Source organism: Salvelinus fontinalis, chromosome 14 (genome assembly GCF_029448725.1).
Source record: "Salvelinus fontinalis isolate EN_2023a chromosome 14, ASM2944872v1, whole genome shotgun sequence".
Lineage (NCBI taxonomy): Eukaryota > Metazoa > Chordata > Actinopteri > Salmoniformes > Salmonidae > Salvelinus > Salvelinus fontinalis.
In genome coordinates, this window is record NC_074678.1 from 28,205,732 (window position 1) to 28,231,516 (window position 25,785).

The window sequence follows — 25,785 nt, forward strand, 5'->3', positions numbered from 1 at the left end:
TTGTGCCAATGAAGGCCATTTCTGTGTTTTATTCCTGTGCCATACTGTATCTCTGAATGTCTTAAACATTTCAAACTTCTTGAATATTTTATATGTTGCACCTGTTGATGTTAATGTTGTTATGATCTAATACTGCTGCCATCCTGTTTGTCATGTGGCGCTTTGCCTGGCTAGAGGCACAATACAAAACATTTAGGCAATATTCATTTGGTTGAATCATTTAAGAGGGTTTTACTACTTGGTAAACAGAAAATAATGATTTCGGCTATACAGAAATACAATGCAGTAGACTATAGTCTAATAGTGATCCATTGAAATTGGTCATGTGTTTTGAACTGTGTCTCAGAGCCTGTTTTGTCTCTGCTCACAAAAGCACTAATGTCTTGTTTTCAACCAATCGCTTATTGATAACACGGACCACACAAGAGTACAAGTACGAGTAAGTATTAACACTGTCTGTTCATTTCAATTTCAAAACAAACTGCCTGATTTTCTTAACTGGGTAAATCTTCTGTTCTCATTTTATTACATTCCTCGTTTTACTTCCAGAATCTTACAGTATTTGGCTCTGCATTTTATATAAGTTCCACTGGTTTCTACATCTCCCACTTTCATTATAGTTATTACAACTTCCTAGTTACATTTTGTTTAATTTATTACATAACATCTTCATTGATCCAGTGAATTGTTTTTCATCAACGCTTAATTAAAATTCTGGATCTTGTTTACCAAGCTTTGAAAATCAGACTAGATTGCCTTTTCTCGAATGTGTTCCAACTGCTCACTGGTTTTGTACAAATGTTTTATTTATAAATGTATGTTTCACAAACATTTGTACGCAAGCAAGTAAAATACATTTTAAAACAATTCTAACACATTTTGGAATTGGTTTAAAATTAAAAGTAGAGCTTACAACATTCAGTGTTTATCACTGTTTTTGACAAGTACTGTGTTGCTCCCTTACTGCTCATCCTGACAGTGTTGTTGTCCTCTCTCCCAGCAGGAGGAGGAGACCCTACCTGTACAGGAAAAGAGCGATACACAGGAGCAGGCCTGCCTACTCTCTGGAGGAGGCTGAGAGCCTCGCCGAGGGGCCCCCCTGCCCGCCATTGAATTCCTCTAACTCTTTCATGTCCAGGGGAGAGAGGAGAAGACGGATGACCATGTCTGTGTGGGAGCAGAGAACCAGCCAACTGCGCAGGCACCGGCAGATGTCCAGCCGAGAGATCCTCTTCAGCAGCCCCAGTGAGGAGCAGGAAGCGCCCCCTGGATGCCCCCAAAACCTCAAAGCCACAGGCAGCCTGAAGCTGGCTGAACCTACGGCCTCCACAGCTCAGCCCCCCAAGCCCATGGACCTAACTCTAGAGGAGCCACCCCTGTCCATGGGGGTCCTTGAGCCCCCCTTGTCCGTCCCTTTAGCAGAGCCACCCATACCCATCGACAGTCCCCTGCCTGACCCCCCCATGTCCACAGTTGTGTCCATTCCGGAGCCCACTGAATCTGAGCCGTGCCCAGAGGGCCAGCTTGATGTCACCGACCACTGTCACCCAGGTCTCAATGGCCGCAGAAGCCCCAGGTTAAATGGGGAGAGAAGGCAGAGAGCGGTGCGTAAGTTCCGCCCTCCTGCTGGTGACACCCTGACCTCTGACATGGCAGGGATGAGGCTCAGGAGGCCAAGGGGCACAGGGCACCACGAAGCCCAGGTTGGGGCTAGAGGCCTGGACTCACCCCAGGGGGAGGGGAGCAGTCGCTCTGTCAGCAGGGAGAGGAAGACCCCAGAGGAACGACAGGACAAGGAGAGGAGAGCCTGTAACACGGGAGAGACCAGCCAACCTTCTGAGACCAGGGAAGCTGAACACAGGTGAGGAGGAACTGACACTGACGTACAGCTAGTTCTGTTAGTTCAATAAATAGTAGATTGTTTGTATTATATTCTGTAGACTCTGTTTGTATAGTAAACTCTCAGTAGTCAGCTTTCTGCTATGTTCAATGAATCAGACTTCAGGGTGCCCAAAATGCAACAAATCCCCAGTGAAACCAGACTCCAAGCCTAGATGTTGTCCCTTGTCCCTCTGCTCCTCCACAGACAGGGTGACCCTAACCAGGCTGCGGGTCCTGAGCTGCCGAACAGGGAGGAGGGTCCACAGTCAGAACGATTTCAGGCTGCAGTACCGGAGCTCCCAGAGGGCCAGACAGGAGACAATGATACTGGTAACAACGCCACCACTCTGAACCAGGATAAGTCCCCTCTGAGCTCCAGTATCTACATAGAGGTGACCAATGTTCAGTCTTCACTAGAGCTCACCCCCATCACAGGTAACACCTTCAAGTGTGTCCTTATTCTATCACATATGTGCATTCAGTGTGCTCTACTCACATTAAAAATAGTTCAGCTGTGAGGTGTATGAAATGCCTTGGTGTATGAAAGCCTCCATTTCTTGGGGGTTGGAGATATCTCTGATATCACAGCATGGTACCACAATCAGAGCACAGCAGCACACCCACATTATCCACCTCTTCCAGGTAATAGTAAAGACATGGAGGCGTCCAAGCCTGAGAAGGAAGAGGAGCAGTTGACCAGCCCAGCCAATATTGTCACGCCTGACAGCATGTTCATCTTCAAACCTGGCAACCCGTAAGTCTCCCTCTGCTCCTCTCTGCTACTCCTATTACATTGTCCTAACACCATCAACCTAACACCATCATCCGAGTACCATCATCCTAACACCATCATCCTAGTACCCTCATCTCAACACCAACAACCTAACACCATCATCCTAGTACCATCAACCTAACACCATCAACCTAACACCATCAACCTAACCATCAAACTAACACCAAATCAAATTAAATGTATTTACATAGCCCTTCATACATCAGCTGATATCTCAAAGTGCTGTACCACAGGCTTCCAGCGAGGGCAATTTTGGGGCTTCTCCATGTTCATTGAAATGTACAACTGTGTGTCATCCGCATAGCAGTGAAAGTTAACATTATGTTTCCGAATGACATCACCAAGAGGTCAAATATATAGTGAAAACAATAGTGGTCCCAAAACGGAACCTTGAGAAACACCAAAATTTACAGTTGATTTGTCAGAGGACAAACCATCCACAGAGACAAACTGATATCTTTCCGACAGATAAGATCTAAACCAGGCCTTGAACTTGTCCGTGTAGAACAATTTGGGTTTCCAATCTCTCCAAAATAATGTGTTGATCAATGGTATCAAAAGCAGCACTAAGGTCTAGAAACACGAGGACAGATGCAGAGCCTCGGGCTGACGCCATTAAAAGGTAATTTACCACCTTCACAAGTGCAGTCTCAGTGGGGTCTAAAACCAGACTGAAGTGTTTCGTATACATTGTTTTTCTTCAGGAAGGCAGTAAGTTGCTGCACAACAGCTTTTTCCAAAAATTTTGAGAGGAATGGGAGTTTGATATTGGACGATATTTTTTCATATTTTCTGGGTCAGGGTTTGGCTATTTCAAGAGAGGCTTTATTACTGCCACTTTTAGTGAGTTTGGTACACATCCGGTGGATAGAGAGACGTTTATTATGTTCAACATAGGAGGGCCAAGCACAGGAAGCAGCACTTTCAGTAGTGTAGTTGGAATAGGATCCAGTATGCAGCTTGAAGGTTTAGAGGCAATGATTATTTTCATCATTGTGTCAAGAAATATAGTACTAAAACACTTGAGTGTCTCCCTTGATCCTAGGTCCTGGCAGAGTTGTGCAGACTCTTTGAATTGAAATTTGCTATCATAAATGTTAGCAACACCTCCACCTTTGCGGGATGCGCAGGGATATGATCACTAGTGTAACCAGGAGGTGAGGCCTCATTTAACACAGTAAATTCATCAGGCTTAAGCCAGGTTTCAGTCAGGCCAATCACATCAAGGTTATGATCAGTGATTAGTTCATTGACCATAGCTGCCTTGGACGTGAGGGATCTAAAATTAAGTAGCCCTATTTTGAGATGTGAAGTATTACAATCTCTTTCAATAATGGCAGGAATGGAGGAGGTATTTATTCCAGTGAGATTGCTAAGGCGAACACCGCCATGTTTCGTTTTGCCCAACCTAGGTCGAGGCACAGCCACAGTCTCAATGGGGATAGCTGAGCTGACTACACTGACTGTGCTAGTGGCAGACTCCACTAAGCCAGCCTGCTGCCTGGCCTGCACCCTATCTCATTGTGGAGCTAGGAGAGTTAAAGCCCTGTCTATGTTCGTAGATAAGATGAGAGCACCCCTCCAGCTAGGATGGAGTTCGTCACTCCTCAACAGGCCAGGCTTGGTCCTGTTTGTAGGTGAGTCCCAGAAAGAGGGCCAATTATCTACAAGTTCTATCTTTTGGGAGGGGCAGAAAACACTTTTCAACCAGCGATTGAGTTGTGAGACTCTGCTGTAGAGCTCATCACTCCCCATAGCTGGGAGGGGGCCAGAGACAATTACTTGATGCAGACACATCTTTCTAGCTGATTTACACACTGAAGCTATGTTGCGCTTGGTGACCTCTGACTGTTTCATCCTAACGTCGTTGGTGCCAACGTGGATAACAATATCCCTATACTTTCTACACTCGCCAGTTTTAGCCAGCACTATCTTCAGATTAGCCTTAACGTCGGTAGCCCTGCCCCCTGGTAAACAGTGTATGATCGCTGGATGATTCGTTTTAAGTCTAATACTGCAGGTAATGGAGTCGCCAATGACTAGGGTTTTCAATTTGTCAGAGCTAATGGTGGGAGGCTTCGGCGTCTCAAACCCCGTAACAGGAGGAGTAGAGACCAGAGAAGGCTCGGCCTCTGACTCCGACTCGCTGCTTAATGGGGAGAACTGGTTGAAAGTTTCTGTCGGCTGAATGAGCGACACCGGTTGAGCATTCCTACAGCATTTCCCTCCAGAAGCCATGAGAAAGTTGTCCGGCTGCGGGGACTGTGCGAGGGGATTTATACTACTATCTGTATTTACTGGTGGCACAGACGCTGTTTCATCCTTTCCTACACTGAAATTACCCTTGCCTAACGATTGCGTCTGAAGCTGGGCTTGCAGCACAGCTATCCTCGCTGTAAGGCGATCGTTCTCCTGTATATTATGAGTACAGCGACTGCAATTAGAAGGCATCATGTTAATGTTACTACTTAGCTACGGCTGGTGGAGGTCCTGACGAACCTCGTCCAGATAAAGCGTCCAGAGTGAAAAAGTTTAATGAAAAAAAGTTGAGCGAGGGAAAAACTAAAAATTCAAAAGTAAAAACCGTAAAGTTGTCAGGTAGCAAAGTAAGGTTAGCAGCAAAACACACCGCAGCACATAACAAGTCTGTAAGTTGTGATCGGAAATTACAAATGACAGACAGCCACCATGACAGACAGCCATCATCCTTACACCATCAACCTAAAAACATCATCCTAACACCATCATCATAGTACCATCATCCTAACACCATCATCATAGTACCATCATCTAACACCATCATCATAGTACCATCATCCTAACACCATCATCATAGTACCATCATCCTAACACCATCATCATAGTACCATCATCCTAACACCATCATTCTAGTACCATCATCCTAACACCATCATCATAGTACCATCAACCTTACACCATCATCCTAGTACTATCATGTGGGGAAAGGGCACGACATCACCTTTTCCCTCTCAGGAGACTGAAAAGATTTGGCATGGGTCCCCAGATCCTCAAAACGTTCTACAGCTGCACCATCGAGAGCATCCTGACTGGTTTCATTACCGCCTGGTATGGCAACTGCTCGGCATCTGACCGTAAGGCGCGACAGAGGGTAGTGCGTACAGCCCAGTACATCACTGGGGCCAAGCTTCCTGCCATCCAGGACCTATATACTAGGCGGTGTCATAGGAAGGCCCCAAAAATTGTCAGACTCCAGTCACCCAAGTCATTCATAGACTGTTCTCTCTAATACCGCACGGCAAGCGGTACCGGAGCACCAAGTCTAGGTCCAAAATGCTTCTTAACAGCTTCTACCCCCAAGCCATAAGACTGCTGAACAACTAATCAAATGGCCACCCAGACTATTTACATTGACCCCCCCCCCCCCCCCTTTGTTTTTACACTGCTGCTACTTGCTATTTATTATCTATGCATAGTCACTTTACCCCTACCTACATGTACAAATTACCTCGACTAACCTGTACCCCTGCACATTGACCCTGCACATAGCCTCGTTATTGGTATTTAAATTTCTTGTGTAACTCTTTGATAAAAAATTTTTACTTTCGTTTATTTTGTCAATCTTTTCTTAACTATATTTCCTTAACTACTTTGTCGATTAAGGGCTTGTAAGTAAGCATTGTATTCGGCGCATGTGACAAATACAATTTGATTTGATCATCCTTAATACCATCAACCTAACACCATCAACCTAACACCATCAACCTAACACCATCAACCTAACACCATCATCCTAACACCATCCTCCAAACAATCTAACACAGACATGATAGAGATATAGAAACAACACACTCATATCAGTCTTGCTCTGTCAGATGTTTCTCAGTCAGAGCGGTTGTGTCCTCTGTTCCTTCTCTAGGATCCGCCGGGCCTGTCACTATGTGGTGAACCTGCGTTACTTTGAGACATGCATCCTGCTGGTGATCGCTGCCAGCAGTATCGCCCTGGCTGCAGAGGACCCCGTGTCAGCCACCTCTAACTGGAACAAAGTGAGAGCCAGTCTGGTCACTGGGCTTTACATGGACTCAACAGATGGCTGTTTTCCTCACTGACCTTGAGCCTCACTATTCTAACTGTCCTTCTCCACAATGGTGGCTAGGCTATTGTCTTTGGTGTGTGGTTGCTTTTGTTTTGCTTTGTGTTCCGCTGCTGTATTATCTTTCTCTCAGCATAACGAGGAGTGCAAAAGTGCGCCCCTGACGGGGATTGTGTCTGCGTCTGACACTCTATCTGATCTCACAGGGAGAGCAATATTAGAGTTGTCACTCTCTGCTCACACTGAGGAGCCAGATTGAGGAGAGGAGGTGTTGTGGGGTGTAGAATCATCACATCACACTCCCTACAGCTGCCTCTGCTTTCGCCTCTTCATACGACAACAAACCAAACAGATAGCACATCATTTTTTTGATGCCATTGTTTTGTATGTCGTTACAGATGTTCCTTCAAGTAAAAACTCATCCTTGGGAATGTGTGCCTGGGGTCTCATATCTGGCCCTGTACTAGCTGAAAGACTAAAAGAAAGCATTATTATAATTGCTTTGTGAAGGTCTCCCACGGTGACTTAATGGGGGTGCTTCTCTGGATGTTGGTGATTGAGGCAGATTGAGTTGGAAATGAAATGGGCCTGTGTGATATGCAAGGAAGATAATCAAAGCACATATTCATCAGAAGGGCGCCACTTAAAAGCATCGTCTTAGAAATAAAAGGCCCTCAGGGTAAACGTAATCAATGTGACCATTAAAGAGAGAAGTTGGTTTCCTAAAAGCGAAATGTGTCACCAGTTCAGTGGTGAAGAACAGATGCAACACATTAAACATAGTGTCTCAGAGTCTCTCTCTGGTCCTAAGTGCTTTTTGTTCTCCTGTAATGTATGAGCTAATGGCAAATAATTAAATGTTCTTCATCAACCCCTGGAGTCCAATATTGTGATTCATGTATTAATATATTTGTCTACTTTTTACCCCACAGGTTTTGCGCTACTTTGACTACGTGTTCACAGGTGTCTTTACATTTGAAATGATAATAAAGGTGAGTTATTCAATCAGCAGGAATCCTGTTTTAAAACTGTGTCATATTGACATGACAGTGGACATACCATACTGTAAGGGTGTCAGTTGGATTTGACAGATGGTACATGAACATGTTTGGCATAAGCTGTTACCCATTGGGCACACACTGGTTGAATTAATGTTGTTTCCATGTCATTTCAATGAATGACGTCTGTGCCCAGTGGGTAGTCCCGAGAAAATGTAATGTCAGATAGACAGAATGTACAGTATTTTGCTAATTAACAGTGAGGCCCCCCTATGCCAATATTTAGTGCAGTTTTCAAATGACTTAATAAGATGTGTATTTGACAGATGATAGACCAGGGCTTGATTCTCCATGACGGCTCCTATTTCCGGGACCTGTGGAACATTCTCGACTTTATCGTGGTGGTCGGAGCTCTGGTAGCCTTCGCCCTCACGTGAGTCATGTGACCTTGCATAGGTTATAACTTCCTGTGTAGTGGTTTGTGTAGTGTACAGTGCTAGACTGTAAACTGCCAGTGTAGCTTGACTGGACTGGACATAGCACTGTTTTTTCACTCTGTTTTGTGATATACATGTTTTTCCCACCCTGAGATGTACATGTTCAGTATCATGTCTTTCTCTCTGTCGTCCTCTGCTCCTGTGGATTGTGTTGCTGTGGGACTGCCAGGAATGTGTTGGGGTAAAAACACTTTCTTCGCTCCCTTTCTTTCTGCTCATTTCTCAACAGTTCTCAACAGCATCCTGTCTTTCCTCTATAGTTCAGATGTGTACAGTGCTGTGAAAAAGTATTTGCCCCCTTTCTAATTTTCTCTACTTTTAAATATTTTTGATACTCAATGTTATCAGTTCTTCAACCAAAACCTAAAATTAGATAAAAGGAAACTGATTGAACAAATAACACAACAATTACATACTTCTTTAATTTATTTCATAAACAATGTTATGCAACACCTAATGCCCCTGTGTGAAAAAAGAATTGCCCCCTTACACTCAATAACTGGTTGTGCCACCTTTAGCTGCAATGACTCCAACCAAACGTTTCCTGTAGTTGTTGATCAGTCTCTCACTTCGCTGTAGAAACATTTTGAACTGCTCACATGAACTGCTCGTGTCAAGTTCTGCCACAACATCTCAGTTGGGATTAGGTCTGACTAGGCCATTCCAAAACTTCAAATTTGTTGCCTTTTAGCCATTTTCATATAGACTTGATTGTGTGTTTTGGATCATTGTCTTGCTGCATGACGCAGCTGCGCTTCAGCTTCAGCTCACAGATGGATGGCCTGACATTCACCTGTAGAATTATCTAATACATAGCAGATTTCTACACTACCACCACCATACTTGACCATTGGTACAAGGTTCTTACTGTGGAATGCAGTGTTTGGTTTTTGCCAGGCATAATGGGACCAATGTCCTCCAATAAGTTATACTTTTGACCCATCTGTCGATAGCACATTCTTCCAAGGGTCTTGCTGATCATCCAGGTGCTTCTAGGTGCTTTTTGGCAAACTTGAGTCAACTTTTTGGACGAGGTGGGTCCCATTATGTATGGCGACGACTTGCCTTAATAGAGGGAATGATGAATTCTGCTCTGTATCAGTGAATTCTACAGGAGAGTGTCAGGCCATCTGCAGCTGGGTCACACAGCAAGACAACGATCCAAAACACACAATCTAGTGTCTACATTAAAATGGTTCAAATGCAATAAATATTGAGATTTTTTAATGGCCTAGTCAGTCCAGACCTAATCCCAATTGAGATATTGTGGCAGGACTTGAAACTTGCAGTTCCTGATTGAAAACCCACAAATGTCGCTGAGTTAAAGAAGTTCTGCATACAAGGGGGGCCAAAATTCCTCCACAGCGATGTGAGAGACTGATCAACAACTACAGGAAGCATTTGGTTGCAGTCATTGCAGGTAAAGGTGGCACAACCTGTTATTGAGTGTAAATTACTTTTTCACACAGTGGAATTGGGTGTTGCATAACTTTGTTAATTAAATAAATAAAGTAAGAATACTTTTTTTGTTGTTATTTGTGAACTCAGGTTCCCTTTATCTAATATTAGGTTTTGGTTGAAGATCTGATAACATTCAGTATCAAAAATATGAAAAACTGAGAAAATCAGAAAAGGGGAAAATACTTTTTTATGGCACTGTATCTCTTTCTAATCAGAGACGTAAAGTACAGTAATACATCTCCTGTAATATGGTTAGCTCAATGTTGGAGTGAGTTTATCAGGTCTTCATTCTATATGTTTTTACTTGTAGAAATAATAAAGGACGGGACATCAAAACCATCAAGTCTCTTCGGGTCCTGCGTGTCCTGAGGCCCCTGAAGACCATCAAGAGACTACCGAAACTCAAGGTAACCTTTTCCATTTGTTTTCTCAGCAATTGCTTCCCATGTGACCGGGCCTGCCCCAGTCAACAGTTGCAGGGATAGACTACATGGCAGTTTTATCAGGCTGTTCAGGGTTTATCAAGGATGCAGTACTGTCTATGTGTGTGGTATAGCGGTATCAGGTCAGTAGCCACTGCCACACATCCATTTAGTCACACCATGAGGGTTTCCAGGCAGCAGAGAATCAGCTAGAGAAAAGATTGATAGATGAGGTGATAAACCTGAGCGTTCGAGCATGAAAACATTTTGTCAAGACTGAATTTCCCAAATCTCACACATTCCATTTCTCCTGGGGGAAAGAGTGTATCTGTCAAGGGAAATGAGGAAATGAGTCCGACTGATAACTGTGTGAGTGGACCAGGGAGTCAGTCAGTAAGCTGATACCAGACACACTGCAATCAATAGACCTGATTGTCCTGGGAATGGAAAGTGAAATAAAGATCTACAGTAATACAATCCTATTCCAGTCACTCATGTAGCAACAACAGTTTGGGATCATATTGGACAATTGTATGCTATTTATACCACTTGAGTTAGAAGTCAGCGTTAAGGGCCTCCCGAGTGGTGAAAAGGTCTAATCAAATCAAATCACATTTAATTGGTCACATACACATGGTTAGCAGATGTTAATGTGAGTATACTGAAATGCTTGTGCTTCTAGTTCTGACAGTGCAGTAATATTTAACAAGTAATATAACAATTCCACAACAACTACCTAATACACACAAATCTAATGGAATAAATATATGGATGAGCGATGACGAGCGGCATAGGCAAGATGCAATAGATGGTATAAGATACAGTATATACAGTACATATGAGATGAGTAATGTAAGATATGCAAACATTATTAAAGTGGCCTTATTTAAAGTGACTAGTGATCCATTTATTAAAGTGGCCAATGATTTGAGTCTGTATGTAGGCAGCAGCCTCTCTGTGTTAGTGATGGCTGTTTAACAGTCTGATGGCCTTGAGATAGAAGCTGCTTTTCAGTCTCTCAGTCCCAGCTTTGATGCGCCACTACAGATCCTGGTTCGATCCCAGGGTGTGACGCAGCTGGCCGCGACCGGGAGACCCATGAGGCGGCACACAATTGGCCTAGCATCATCTGTGTTAGGGGAGGGTTCGACCGGCCGGGTCGTCCTTGTCCCATTGCCCTCTAGCGACTCCTGTGGTGGGCTGGGTGCAATGCACGCTGACACGGTCGTCAGGTGTACAATGTTTCCTCTGACACATTGGTGCAGCTGGCTTCCGGGCTAAGTGAGTTTTGTGTCAAGAGGCAGTGCGGCTTGGCGGGGTCCTGTTTCGGAGGACACACGGCTCTCGACCTTCGCCTCTCCTGAGTCTGTATGGGAGTTGCAGCGATGGAACAAGAACGTAACTACCAATTGGGGAGAAAAAGGGGTAATAAAATTTAAATAAAATTAAAGTCAGCCTCAACAAATCACTGGCTAACTGGACGAAAGCTGAACCACCGCAGTTTTAGCATATCACTTTCTTTGACTCTCTTTTTCATTTGCCTTCCCTCATGCTTCGTCCTCTGCCTGTGTGTGTAGGCAGTGTTTGACTGTGTGGTGACCTCTCTGAAGAACGTCTTCAACATCCTCATCGTCTACAAGCTCTTCATGTTCATCTTCGCTGTCATCGCTGTGCAGCTGTTCAAAGGGAAGTTCTTCTACTGCACAGACGGATCCAAAGACACAGAGAAGGACTGCCAGTAGGTGTCTGCTGAGCTGCCTGTATACGCTCATACACTGGGCCTTACAGAACACTAACATACTGTAGTTGTGGTGGATGGAGACCTATTGGAGACCTACAGTATGGTCATGTTTTCTACTGCTTCTTTGTCCGCTGAATGTCTATTGTACACTGTGTGTCTGTCTCTTCCTATCAGAGGCTTCTACATTGACTATGAGAAGGATAAGAAGGAAGTGAAGAGGAGGGATTGGAGGAGACATGACTTCCACTATGACAACATAGTCTGGGCCCTACTCACTCTGTTTACTGTCTCCACTGGGGAGGGCTGGCCACAGTAAGTCTCACTCTCTCCATACACACTATTCACTATGTTACAACAGCACCTTGTGGCCTAGTGGTTAGAGTGTCCTCCCTGAGATAGAAAGGTTAGGAGTTCGATCCCTAGCTGAGTCATACATAATGACTGCAATAGACTAGCGTTCTGTCCACAGGGTGTATTTGTGCCTCACGCTACAGAAACAGGAGATAGGCTCCTATGAGCACTTTCGACTCGCACAAGACTACTTTCTTTTACTATGTCACTACTGTACATAAGTTAGACTGAAATATCTTTCAGAAAGTCCATTGCTGAGTACACTGTGGTCTGTCTGTGTGTCTGTCCAGGGTCCTGCAGCACTCTGTGGACGTGACAGAGGAGGACAGAGGTCCCAGCCGGGGCAACAGGATGGAGATGTCCATATTCTATGTCATCTACTTTGTGGTCTTCCCCTTCTTCTTCGTCAACATCTTTGTGGCTCTCATCATCATCACCTTCCAGGAGCAGGGAGACAAGATGATGGAGGAATGCAGCTTGGAGAAGAACGAGGTGATGGAGTCACACACATACACACACACACACAAACACAGTGAATCATAAAACAAGCCAAATGGAACCTAGACATTCCTTTTTAACTGTAGACTTTCCAGTGATAATCTAGAACACACCAGCTCAGTGTATGTGTTATTGATATGGTTTGCTGCTGGAATGTAGCACACACATCAAAATGACCCCGTCTGCGCTTTTAGACTTAACTCGCTCAGTCTTGACAGGTTATTACACAGAGGAGCACACTGGCTCATGGAAAAGGCCTGGTAAATACACAGGAATAGTGAGATTTCCCCTCCAGACTCACATAGTCTCCCCCACCAGGTATCCCTCAGTCAATATTGACCAGAATGTTCCCAGCAGTCCATACAGCAGTGTCAACTTCAAGGAGAAAATATAAGGACTTTCCCAGAGCTAACTGCTTCATGCTTATTCCCAACAAACTTTTCTTCAACTTTCCTTCTTGTGTGTTTTCCCTTACAGAGGGCTTGCATTGACTTTGCCATAAGTGCCAAACCCCTGACCCGCTACATGCCTCAGAACAGACAGACGTTCCAGTACCGTCTCTGGCACTTTGTGGTCTCCCCCTCCTTCGAATATACTGTGCTGGCCATGATTGCACTCAACACCATTGTCCTGATGATGAAGGTGTGGATAATGATCACATTCAAACAATACACTGAACTAATCCCATTTGTAAAGCAGAAGTCTAGTCCCTGTGGTGCAGAAGGTATTATGGAGCCTGTAGCTGTAGCTGATTGGGGTTGTAAGATGCATGTCCCTCTACTCTGTGCTGTTCTCTAGCTAACGGTCTGGGTTTCTTCCATCCCCGTCCTTGTGAGCATTTCATTTATTCCAAGAAAAGGCCTTCAGTCAGACGGAAGGAGAGGATGACTCAGCCTCTATTAAATATTGATCTATATCCACCGGCTAGTATTTAACATGGCCTTGTTAACTCTGTCTGTACAACTCAGAGGAATGACTCCTTTTATAGCCTCAGCTTAATGTTACGCTATTTATGTATCAGAGGAAATCTGCTATGAACCTGTGGCTATAGATCTACAGTTGTATGGTGATTGAGCAAGATGGTTTGTGTTTAGGTTCATTTTGTTATTTTGGGTTGTCTGTGCATCCCAGTAATTTGGGGTCATTCCAATGGTGTCTCTCTTTATCTCCTATATGGTGGTAGTATTACTCTGCCCCACCAGCATACGAGGCTGTGCTGAAACACCTGAACACAGCTTTCACTGTGCTCTTCTCTGTGGAGTGTGTCCTCAAGATCATGGCCTTTGGCTTTCTGGTGAGGAGCAAGTTAATGCCTTACTGTCCATGACATCATGATCTGATCCTGTTTGCAATGCTACTAACATCTACTGACTGAAGAATGGATGTTTTCCCCTCTTCTTCAGAACTACTTTCGAGACACTTGGAATATATTCGACTTCATCACAGTTTTGGGAAGCATCACAGAAATAGTGGTAGACTTGCAGGTAACAAAGCATTACTGAATATCAATCAATGGCTGATTGTGTTACCATTTCAATACAGTCCACTGCTAATGAGCTGTAAACATACTCTCTCATCTCCCTGAAGTCAATTGAGACCTTCAACATGGGCTTCCTGAAGCTGTTCCGTGCAGCCAGACTGATCAAGCTGTTGAGGCAGGGTTACACCATCCGCATCCTGCTCTGGACCTTTGTCCAGTCCTTTAAGGTCAGCTCCACGCACAGTACAGTATAGGGACACTTAACACTGAAGGCAGGGGTGTGTGTGTGTGTGTGTGTGTGTGTGTGTGTGTGTGTGTGTGTGTGTGTGTGTGTGTGTGTGTGTGTGTGTGTGTGTGTGTGTGTGTGTGTGTGTGTGTGTGTGTGTGTGTGTGTGTGTGTGTGTAGGTGTGTAACGTCTGTTACTGTGTCATGACACAAGGTTTCTCTTTCAGGCTCTCCCCTACGTTTGTCTGCTCATTGCCATGCTCTTTTTCATATATGCAATCATCGGAATGCAGGTAAGGTGTTGCTCACACTCTTTATCTATTCTGCCACTTTCTAAGTTTGTCATTGCATGGTGTGAATCTGTCGCTTCTGTATACAAGACTGAGTCAAGACATATCTCATGATATATGCCTGAATATTCCTCAAGGTTTTTGGAAACATCAGACTGGATGAGGAGACTCACATCAACCAACACAACAACTTCAAGACCTTTTTTGGTGCTCTGATGTTGCTATTCAGGTACAGTAGGATATCCTTCATGTGTCACACAGTGGCAAACCGGGGCTCATTTTCAGTCACTGAACGACACACCGCTGTCTGCCTGCAGGAGTGCCACGGGGGAGTCGTGGCAGGAGATCATGCTGTCATGTTTAGGGGGGCAGAAGTGTGAGCCAGACCCCTTAGCTCTAACGTCAGACCATGAGGAGCGCTGTGGAACTGAGTTTGCCTACTTCTACTTTGTCTCCTTCATCTTCTTCAGCTCATTTCTAGTAAGAGTCCTACTCTGAGTGCTACTCTAAGAGTCCTGCTGTCTTACTCTAAAGGTCCTACTGTCCCACTCTGACTCCTACTGTCCTGCTCTAAGAGTCCTACTGTACTACTCTAAAAGTCCTACTATCCTACTCTGACTCCTACTGTCCTGCTCTAAGAGTCCTACTGTACTACTCTAAAAGTCCTACTGTCCTACTCTAAGATGTATACTGTCCTACTCTAAAAGTCCTACTATCCTACTCTGACTCCTACTGTCCTGCTCTAAGAGTGCTACTGCCCTACTCTAAAAGTCCTACTGTCCTACTCTAAGATGTATACTGTCCTACTCTAAAAGTCCTACTATCCTACTCTAAGAGTCTTACTGTCCTACTCTAAAAGTCCTATTATCCTACTCTAAGAGTCTTACTGTCCTACTCTGAGTTCTACTGTTCTACTCTAAGAGTCTTACTGTCCTACTCTGAGTTCTACTGTTCTACTCTAAGAGACCTACTCCAAGAGTCCTACTGTACTCCTCTAAGAGCCCTACTGTACTACTCTGAGTCCTACTCTAAGATACCTACTGTCCTACTTTAAAAGTCCTATTGTCCTACTCCAAGAGACCTACTCTAAGAGTCCTACTGTCCTACTCTAAGAGGTCTACTGTCCTAGGCGAAGAGTCCTACTGTTCTACTCTAAGAGTTCTACTCTTACCAGAAATGAGTGGAAGAAGTTGAAGGAGACACCTGCATGCATATATATTTCACTTTCATACACACATACTGTAGTTCTTTGTCTATGACCTCCTCTAATCACTGTTCAGATGCTGAATCTGTTTGTGGCTGTAATCATGGACAACTTTGAGTACCTCACCCGGGATTCCTCGATATTGGGGCCTCACCACCTGGATGAATTTGTTCGTATCTGGGGTGAATATGACCGAGCTGCTTGGTAAGTCAGAGGCCCAACTACAACACAACACATACAAAGTAGCAGCACATATGTGAATAATTTACTATTTTACAGTTATTCTAATGGTACTCCCACCTACTTACAAAGACCACCATATAGCCCTAATCTCCAAAACATCTCATGATATGAAAAGTATTGCATATTTGGCTAATTGCTGTCCATTGTGTCCTGATGCTTTGCTTTCCAGGTTATTTATCTTAGGGCAATGCTGGCACTTTGTCTCTGGTAAACTCCAGCAAAGCTGAATCTCTATGTTCATTGTTAACTACATAAATGTATGTTCTTTCCAGTGGAAGGATTCACTATACGGAGATGTACAAAGTAGTACGCACTATTTCACCTCCCCTGGGCTTTGGAAAGAACTGCCCTTACAGGGTGGCCTGCAAGGTTTGGCTCCCCCACCACTATCCCTCGCTCCCTCAACCCCTTCCTACGTTGGGATCCTTGCTCTGCCCCCCGCCCCCTCCATTCCTCTCTACCAGTTACTACTACTGCTCTATGGCCTGCTTGCACTGCTGGAGGAGGCCAGCTCTGGCTCTGCTCCAGGCCAAAGAATGACTGGGCTATGGCTTCAGGATACAAAGAGATGGGTGTTCCTCTAACATACAGAGCATTATGCACTTCATTCTGTAGATGCAGAGCAATGAGCTATTGGAAAATGTAGTATAAAGTTAACAACTACACAAAATCAGTTTTCTGTGATACCCTGGCTCTCTGTGCCTGGTTGGATCTGGTACCTCTGGGTTAGCTGACTGGTCCTAGAAGGATGAGAAGTGTTATGGTGGTGACTTCATGGCCTACTGTAAGTCCCTCCCTGACAAGTGTCAGCAGTACAGTTTTAGGATGTGATGTAAGTATCTGCCAGATCCACAGAGGACCCTACTGTCATTCCTTTGGTCATGTTAGATTTCTTCCGCTCTCTCTTTTCTATGCCAGGTCTGCATAGAAAGACCACAACCTGATCTGATCATTTTCCTCTTTCTGTGTAATGCCATTGAATAACCCTCTTTCTGATATCTCTTCCCTTTTCCCTTTTACATATTCCTTTCTTCCTCCATTCCTTGGGAATGCCTTCCTTGCCCTTCCTCCTCCTCCTCGTCATCTGCCTTGCTCCCTGCCTCCTTCCCAGCGGGCGTATTCATTACACTGACATGTATGAAATGCTGACCCTCATGTCGCCACCTCTAGGCCTCGGCAAGAAATGTCCATCCAAAGTGGCTTATAAGGTAGACCAAAGACAGACAGGCAAAGTTTCTATGTTAGGTCAACAGAGACGGCAAACTAAAACCTTGCTCTCTGTCATACCGGATCATCCCAATTCCAAATGAAGTGTGGGAAATGGCTGTTGTCTATCGTATCGTAATGTGTCGCTTGGTCAACTGTAAGGGAATCTACAATGGTGTTTTTTGATTGGTGGATGACAATACGTACAGTAAAAAGAAATAAGCATTGTGCCTTGGTGTTTTCTTTTTTTCTATTGGTTTGCATCTTGGCAGAGAACTGACTGAGTAATTAATTTATGTTTTTTGTGTTAAGAGCTGTCTGTGGAGTAAATGGCTTTTACAGTCAGTAAGAATGCAGCTGTTTTGAAACGGGTGCATAAACCTGACATGGATTTCATAGAGCCACACTGTACAGTGTCAGAATGTCATACAATCTTCCTCAATCATTGTTTCTTGATTACTTCCTATAAGTATATGCATGTGCCTTCTGCCCTTGCACTCTGTTGCTTTTTTTCACATATAATTTCCCTGTCAATTATTTTGTGATATGTGTGCATGTACAATGGCAGAGATGCACCTCCCCTCTTTGTGCATGCTTTGTGAGAGTCTCTTGGCTGTTCTTACTATGTCATTCTTATTATAGTATTGTCTTATCACATGTGTTTTTATCCAAATATTGTAAGTTTAGCTTAAACAGTGAAAACATATTATCAAGTAGAGACTTGAGTACTACATTAAGACTGCAAATGGCTAGCTCCTCCCATTTGCATCATGTTGTCTCCTGTTTGATGAGATATATTTCCTGCTTCCCCCTCTGTCCCTTCCATGGACACCCTCAGAGGCTGGTGCTGATGAACATGCCTGTGGATGAAGAGATGTCGGTTCACTTCACCTCCACCCTTATGGCCCTGATCCGAACCGCCCTCGAGGTGAAAATAGCCAGAGGTCAGGCGCTAGCTAACATGCTATATACTTAGCATAACCTTGTTGTTCTTCTCTACTTTCTCCACACACTGTTGATCAATTTCCTCCACTAGTTGCATGCTTGATCTGCTGTTGTTGTGGTGGTTCCAGGAGGGGAGGACCGAGGTCAGATGGATTCAGATCTACAGAAGGAGATAAGTGTCATTTGGTCACACCTTTCACAGAAGACCCTGGACCTGCTCGTCCCCATCCACAAAGGTGACAGTCAGAATGTATGGTACCACTGGCATTAGTCAATGTAATTGAACTATTTACTCTAGGAGTTATGATTTTCAAAGAATTCCAAATTAGTGACATTATGCCATTGGTCTTCCAGCCAGTCATATGACCATTGGGAAGATCTATGCAGCCATGATGATCATGGACTACTACAAGCAGAGCAAAGCCAAGAAGCTCAGGCAACAGCTGGAGGAGCAGGTATATACCTCTATGTACAGTATAGTTAGGAAATCATATTCGCTTCATACTCGTCGCCAAACCCATTGGTTCCAGGTCATCTACAAGACCCTGCTAGGTAAAGTCCCCCCTTATCTCAGCTCGCTGGTCACCATAGCAGCACCTACCCGTAGCACGCGCTCCAGCAGGTATATCTCTCTAGTCACCCCCAAAACCAATTCTTCCTTTGGACGCCTCTCCTTCCAGTTCTCTGCTGCCAATGACTGGAACGAACTACAAAAATCTCTGAAACTGGAAACACCTATCTCCCTCACTAGCTTTAAGCACCAGCTGTCAGAGCAGCTCATAGATTACTGCACCTGTACATAACCCATCTACAATTTAGCCCAAACAACTACCTCTTTACCTACTGTATTTATTTATTAATTTATTTTGCTCCTTTGCACCCCATTATTTCTGTCTCTACTTTGCACTTTCTTCCAATGCAAACCAACCATTCCAGTGTTTTTTTTAGTTTTTATTTTACTTGCTGTGTTGTACTCACTTCGCCTCCATGGCCTTTTTATATTTTTATTTATTTATACATATATCTGTTTGCCTTCACCTCCCTTATCTCACCTCACTTGCTCACATTGTATATAGACTTATTTTTTTATCTTTTTCACTGTATTATTGACTATATGTTTGTTTTTACTCCATGTGTAACTATGTGTTGTTGTATGTGTCGAACTGCTTTGCTTTATCTTGGCCAGGTCGCAATTGTAAATGAGAACGTGTTCTCAATTTGCCTACCTGGTTAAATAAAGGTTAAATAAAAATAAAAATAAAAATATCCTCTTAACAGTAGTTTGCATACTCTCATACTGTACCTGTTTCATCCTCACCCTCTATAGAAACACGCTCCCATGTTCCAGCGTATGGACGCTTCCTCTCTGCCTCAAGAAATCCTCTGCAGTGCCAAAGCCCTCCCTTTCCTGCCCCACAGCCCTGGATCTGCCCTGTAAATATGTTATTTTACTCATGAATAGGGCTGTTGCGGTTACCGTATTACCACCACACCGGCAGTCATGAGTCATGACCGCAGTAAAATTCCACGTGACTGTTAAATTACGGTAATCACCTGTTATGCACTCTGGACATGCTTTGATAGTACCCAACTTGTTAACGACCATCAGGTCCTACTGGTCTGGTACTCAGAGCTCTATTGTCCCTTTAACCACTCTGACATCATCGCAAATGCAGTTGAAAATTACAACAAACACTTATCATCAAAACAGTATAGTGCTTTTAAAACTGACTTCACTGTGATGATCAGTTTGAAGACTGAAGTTCAACAGCAGGTTGCATTAAGTATAAAACATGGTAGTTGTGGATGTTATTTCAAAGTCTAATACAATGAAATGAACAGCGCTTTCTAAGGTGATGATTCATTCAAAACACCTATACACATATTAGAGCATATACATGTGCATAGACTTATGAGCTCAAGCCTGGGGGAAAAAATTGAATAAAATGATGATTGTGCGGTTATACAATACATAGCCTACCGCATATTACCAATGGCAGAAAAATATAAAACAAAACTGATTTAAAATGTCTGTGTCACGCCCTGGCCTTAGTTATCTTTGTTTTCTGTAATATTTTGGTTAGGTCAGGGTGTGACAGGGGGAATGTTTGTGTATAGTTGTCTCGTCTGGGGTGGTTGTATGGTATAGGGGGTTTTGGTAGAGTGTATGGGTTTGTGTTGAGTGTAGGTGTCTAGGTAAGTCTATGGTTGCCTGAATGGTTCTCAATCAGAGACAGCTGTCATTCATTGTCTCTGATTGGGAGCCATATTTAAGGCAGCCATAGGCAGTAGGCTTTTGTGGGTAATTGTCTATGTCTAACGTTAGTAGCTGTGTGTGCACTTTCGTTTGTAGCTTCACATTCGTGGTTTATTGTTTTTGTATAGTGTTCGTTTCATCTTCGTCTCTAATAAAAGAAGATGTATTCATATCACTCTGCGTTTTGGTCCGATCCATGCTCCTCCTCAGACGAGGAGGAGAACGAACGTGACAGAATTACCCACCATACCAGGACCAAGCAGCGTGATAAGCAGCAGCAGGAGTTGCGATCGCAGGATTTCTGGACATGGGAGGAAATACTGGACGGTAAAGGACCCTGGGCACAACCTGGAGAATATCGCCGCCCTCGTGAAGAGCTGGAGGCAGCTAAAGCCGAGAGGCGGTGGTATGAGGAGGCAGCACGGAAGCGAGGCTGGAAGCCTGTGAGTCAAGCCCAAAGATTTCTTGGGGGGGGGGGCTACAACGGAGTGTGGCGAAGTCAGGTAGGAGACCTGCGCCAACTCCCCGAGCTTACCGTGGGAAGCGAGAGTACGGGCAGACACCATGTTATGCGGTAGAGCGCATGGTGTCTCCTGTACGTGTGCATAGCCCGGTGCGGGTTATTCCACCTCCCCGCATTGGCAGGGCTAGATTGGGCATTGAGCCAGGTGCCATGAAGCCGGCTCAACGCGTCTGGTCTCCAGTGCGTCTCCTCGGGCCGGCATACATGGCACCAGCCGTACGCATGGTGTCCCCGGTTCTCCAACACAGCCCAGTGCGGGTTATTCCACCTCCCCGCACTGGTTGGGCTACGGGGAGCATTCAACCAGGTAAGGTTGGGCAGGCTCAGTGCTCAAGGGAGCCAGTACGCCTGCACGGTCCGGTATATCCGGCGCCACCTCCCCGCCCCAGCCTAGTACCACCAGTGCCAACACCACGCACCAGGCTTCCTGTGCGTCTCCAGAGCCCTGTTCCTCCTACACGCACTAGCCCTGTGGTGCGTGTCTCCAGCCCAGTACCACCAGTTCCGGCACCACGCACCAAGCCTCCTGTGCGTCTCCAGAGTCCTGTGCGCCCTGTTGCTGCTCCCCGCACTAGCCTTAAGGTGCGTGTCCTTAGCCTGGTACCACCAGTTCCGGCACCACGCACCAGGCCTACTGTGCGCCTCAGCCGGCCAGAGTCTTCCGTCTGCCCAGTGCCGCCTGCACTGCCCGTCTGCCCAGAGCCGCCTGGGCTATCCGTCTGTCCCGAGCCGTCAGAGCCGCCCGTCTGTCCCGAGCCGTCAGAGCCGCCCGTCTGTCCCGAGCCGTCAGAGCCGCCCGTCTGTCCCGAGCCGTCAGAGTCACTCTGCGTTTTGGTCCGATCCATGCTCCTCCTCAGACGAGGAGGAGAACGAACGTGACAGTCTGGTGCATAATTGGTCTGGCAAATACTTTAAAATTAAACAAATTTTAGTAATTGCCTTTGAGAGTGGTGGACTGGATTATTATGCATACTGGATGGACTGGTTACCTTATGCTCTGCTCCAAAATGTCTATCCATGATTCTGGTAGAGAGGCGATGCTGTTGGTTCATTGTGCAGGGCAGGGCAGCTTACAGGTAGCCTACAATTATAGTGAATTTGTATTTGATTTTGAATAGCCTAGTAATAGGGATTTTTAAAATATTTGTATAATGAATTGGGTGGCACATTACCTTTTAGCTACAGAATCTCTCACCACCGTGCATTGCCATCTCCTCCTCTTTATTCTTTTCTCAAGCATGCAGAGGGGCTGTCAACAGTTGAGTGAAATATGTTTGTTTGAGAAAACATGTTACTATTGATGTTCCCGAACAGATTTAATTCACTTGGTATCCCAAATCAAGCACTGGGTAGCTGCGGGAACAGGGTTGGAGAGCCCATTGCATACAGAGTTTGGGCGGAATATCACCTGTCACACAGCAAGCGCATGCTCCTCAAACAGTGATGCATGGAGTGAAATAAGTGTACTTATATGTATTTCTCAGCTGCTCATATTAAGCATATTAAGCAGTTCGACACATACAACAACACATAGTTACACATGGAGTAAAAACAAACATATAGTCAATAATACAGTGAAAAAAAAATAAGTCTATATACAATGTGAGCAAGTGAGGTGAGATAAGGGAGGTGAAGGCAAACAGATATATGTATAAATAAATAAAAATATAAAAAGGCCATGGAGGCGAAGTGAGTACAACAAGTAGTTGCCAAATAACTCTAAATCTAGTGTATAGGAGGACCTGTTTCAAATTATTTTTATGCTCCGGAATGGTAAAAATATCCTTTCTATTTTATTCAGCTAGTTCAATTATATCTTCTTACTATAAAATCATATAAAATAATGGCACAGGACTTATAAGCATATCTTGTCAGCTTAATGAACAAGCCTACAGCTTATGGCGCACAGACAGATAACATACAGTCTACTCCTATTCTGTTTTCTGAAATACATTTTCTTCGTATCATGTTTATTTAGACCTGACTAAAATAAATCATGGATTTATTGTGATGGTGTATATTAAATTGATTTATTATACTTTTAAAATGTAGATGTTCTAAAGGTGTTCATCAGCGGCTTGTATGCCACTCATATGCTAAACATGTTTACGTTAATTAACGGTCAATTACAGTGAGACCTACAGTCTTTTTACATTGACATTTTAGTCATTTATCAGACTTACAGTAGTGAGTGCATACATTTTCATAATTTGTTTGTCCTTTTTTTCTTACTGTTCCCCCATGGGAATTGAACCCACAACCTTGGCGTTTCAAGTGCCATGCTTTACCAACTGAGCCACAATAACCAGCTGCATGATAATAAACGTCTGACAAAATGTCATGACCGTCACAGCCCTACTCCTGAAGTCCCTGATTCTGTGTGTGCGTGCCTGTAGATGGAGTTAATAGATGTGTGTTCATCCTAGATAGGCATGCCTCTCTGAGCGTCTGTCTGTCTTCCTATCTGTTCCATCAGGACCAGAGGAGGATTTGTGGCCTTGAGTCCCATATCCCCTCAGGAGATGTTCATGCAGCCCATGTCCCAGGACCTAGAGGACAAAGGGGAGGACTACCACAACTATCACCACCACCACCTGCTCCACCACCAGCTCCACACACTGGTAAGGACTGGGTCTCAAGTACTGTAACACCCCCATGAACACACTCACTCAACGCACTATAATCAAATCTAAATCAAATCAAAGTTTATTCATTATGTGCACAGTTTACTGCAGGTATAAACGGTGCAGTGAAATGCTTACTTACAAGTTGCCTCAACTAAGCAGTACAATACATTATGTCACATTGTATGTTATATGTATGTATTACTGTGTTACACACTTCATGGGGAAATAATTGTGTTATTATTACAAACATAATGCATTAGTAGACTTTTTATGGGTAAACCTCCAGTGACTTATGATGGAGTGAGAAGGGTTGCGTTATGGTTTGGTAGGCTGTGGTTGTGGTCCAGAGAGATGGGGAGGAGAGGGGTGGGGGTTGGGGCTGTCTCTCCCAGGAGAGGCAGCGTCTGACTGGACTCACTCTGACTCATCCACTCCCCCATCCATCTCTGTGTCACTTTCCAGCCAATTAGCTGTCTCTCCACAAATTAACAAGTTATCCAAGAGGCCCGGCCCAATCAATATTCGGTATTTTGACGCTAGTTGATTAGTGGGGTGGAGTTGGGTGGGGGGTGGTTGTGGGAGGGTGTTGATTTGTGATTTGTGTTGAAATATTTGATGTATGGTGCCAGTATATTCTGCTTCATCATCAAACTCTTGTCTGAAACAACATTGTAAAAAGCATTGCTGTTGATCAGACTGTCATCATAGCTATTAGACCCAGAACAGATTGGTCACTCATTTGTGAGTCACGCACACTCTTACCTTACACTCAAAGCCATTCAAACACACACCTACTTTAGTTAACTCTACACAGTCCAAGCCAGTTCTATCTGGCAGAGCTGGATTGCAGTCGATGATACGGCTGTCTGGCCCCTTCTGTGTCATTCTCAACTTCACCATGGCAATGTCTCACCATGCTGTTCACTCCACACAGTGTCCCTTGTTTAAGGCATTTATCACTACTCACCCATTTCTTTGAATGGTATCATCATTTCTCTGCCATAGGCTTTGATGAACCATGCGTATTATGCTTATTTTGCAAGATTGTTGTGATTCTGCTGAGTTTTGGCACTGTGGGGAGTGTGACTTTGACGACATGAAAGCGTGTGACTTTCTGTAAGTGTGTGAATGGAACAGGGACGGAGACGGCGGCTTGTCTCTGGTGGTTTGGTCAGCACTCTTCTCATGGTTTTGTGGTTTAACTGTGCTGTGTTGGTATTTGGCACCTTTGTCATCAACAGAGCTATATGCCATATGGCACTCCCATCCATCTCTCTGTCCTTTGAACAGCTGTACAGAGTTCTGTTGGAGGATACTGCTCATATTTCGTGGTTATGGTTTCTCAGCTCTTTAGTGAAGAGTGGGGCATTTTGGTTTCCTATGCCTGCATGCCTGTGACTTGTTCTTGCCTCCGCTTCATGGTTTTTAGTTATTCAAGCTCCATCTTAAGCTTTAAGCCCTTGTTGCGCATGTAGACACCGCTCCCTTTCTCCCTTCAGCCCCTCCTATCTGCTCTGCCCCGCCTGGTTGCCAGCCCCTCGTTGACAGTGGTACTCCAACCCACAGTACTTCTGAGCACTCCAGACAGTCACCACTCACACAGATTCACAATGAATAATGAAAAATGAATACATTACACTGCCAACACACAGTGCTTTGGCTGCCTTTGTGCTCAGCCAGTGCTTTTAATCTGAGTCAAGAGGATGTACGGCTATTCGATAGCGATACTGTACAAAATCTCAGACAGCATACTACATCTGCTTGTGACGTGTTGGTACAGTAGCCCTCTGCTGGTCCTCTGACGTCATTGCTGCCAACTCTGTTTTCACACATTAGAACTCTGCTGTGTTTCTCTCCCCTCCTTTTTTCTCTGACTATATAGGTTCCGGAGCGCAAAGAGTTTAACCGCAACCTTTGCCCCACTAACAGGCAGGATGCCCCACTCAGGGTGCCCGGGCGGGCAGTCTCTATCCGAGCCTCCTCTATGCCTCGGCTGGCTGTAGACACACAGGTACCTGTTACTGTACAGCCCCTCACCTCCCCTCCTCTACCCATTGGGCCTTAGAG

At 44.6% G+C, this 25,785-nt stretch overlaps 1 protein-coding gene across 10 annotated transcripts in view; it reads left to right on the top strand.

The window, feature by feature from the left end:
- The window catches only part of LOC129810560 (voltage-dependent R-type calcium channel subunit alpha-1E-like), a 232,548-nt gene that overhangs the window by 202,720 nt on the left and 4,043 nt on the right, over window positions 1-25,785 (top strand). For 3 of the 10 annotated variants that reach the window (XM_055861176.1, XM_055861180.1, XM_055861184.1), the window contains 25 exons: window positions 1,001-1,861; window positions 2,087-2,316; window positions 2,524-2,635; window positions 6,573-6,702; window positions 7,682-7,741; window positions 8,074-8,180; window positions 10,016-10,112; window positions 11,705-11,865; window positions 12,043-12,180; window positions 12,510-12,711; window positions 13,195-13,359; window positions 13,901-14,011; window positions 14,121-14,201; window positions 14,305-14,424; window positions 14,651-14,716; window positions 14,851-14,942; window positions 15,031-15,193; window positions 15,994-16,121; window positions 17,272-17,368; window positions 18,205-18,310; window positions 18,440-18,547; window positions 18,666-18,766; window positions 19,639-19,745; window positions 23,568-23,712; window positions 25,601-25,729. In XM_055861176.1, coding sequence (XP_055717151.1) covers window positions 1,001-1,861; window positions 2,087-2,316; window positions 2,524-2,635; window positions 6,573-6,702; window positions 7,682-7,741; window positions 8,074-8,180; window positions 10,016-10,112; window positions 11,705-11,865; window positions 12,043-12,180; window positions 12,510-12,711; window positions 13,195-13,359; window positions 13,901-14,011; window positions 14,121-14,201; window positions 14,305-14,424; window positions 14,651-14,716; window positions 14,851-14,942; window positions 15,031-15,193; window positions 15,994-16,121; window positions 17,272-17,368; window positions 18,205-18,310; window positions 18,440-18,547; window positions 18,666-18,766; window positions 19,639-19,745; window positions 23,568-23,712; window positions 25,601-25,729 — 3,817 coding nt within the window. Of the gene's footprint in view, window positions 1-1,000; window positions 1,862-2,086; window positions 2,317-2,523; window positions 2,636-6,572; window positions 6,703-7,681; window positions 7,742-8,073; window positions 8,181-10,015; window positions 10,113-11,704; window positions 11,866-12,042; window positions 12,181-12,509; window positions 12,712-13,194; window positions 13,360-13,900; window positions 14,012-14,120; window positions 14,202-14,304; window positions 14,425-14,650; window positions 14,717-14,850; window positions 14,943-15,030; window positions 15,194-15,993; window positions 16,122-16,432; window positions 16,530-17,271; window positions 17,369-18,204; window positions 18,311-18,439; window positions 18,548-18,665; window positions 18,767-19,638; window positions 19,746-23,567; window positions 23,713-25,600; window positions 25,730-25,785 lie in introns of those variants that run through there. The other 7 variants (XM_055861177.1, XM_055861185.1, XM_055861182.1 and 4 more) reach the window with 5 other exon arrangements.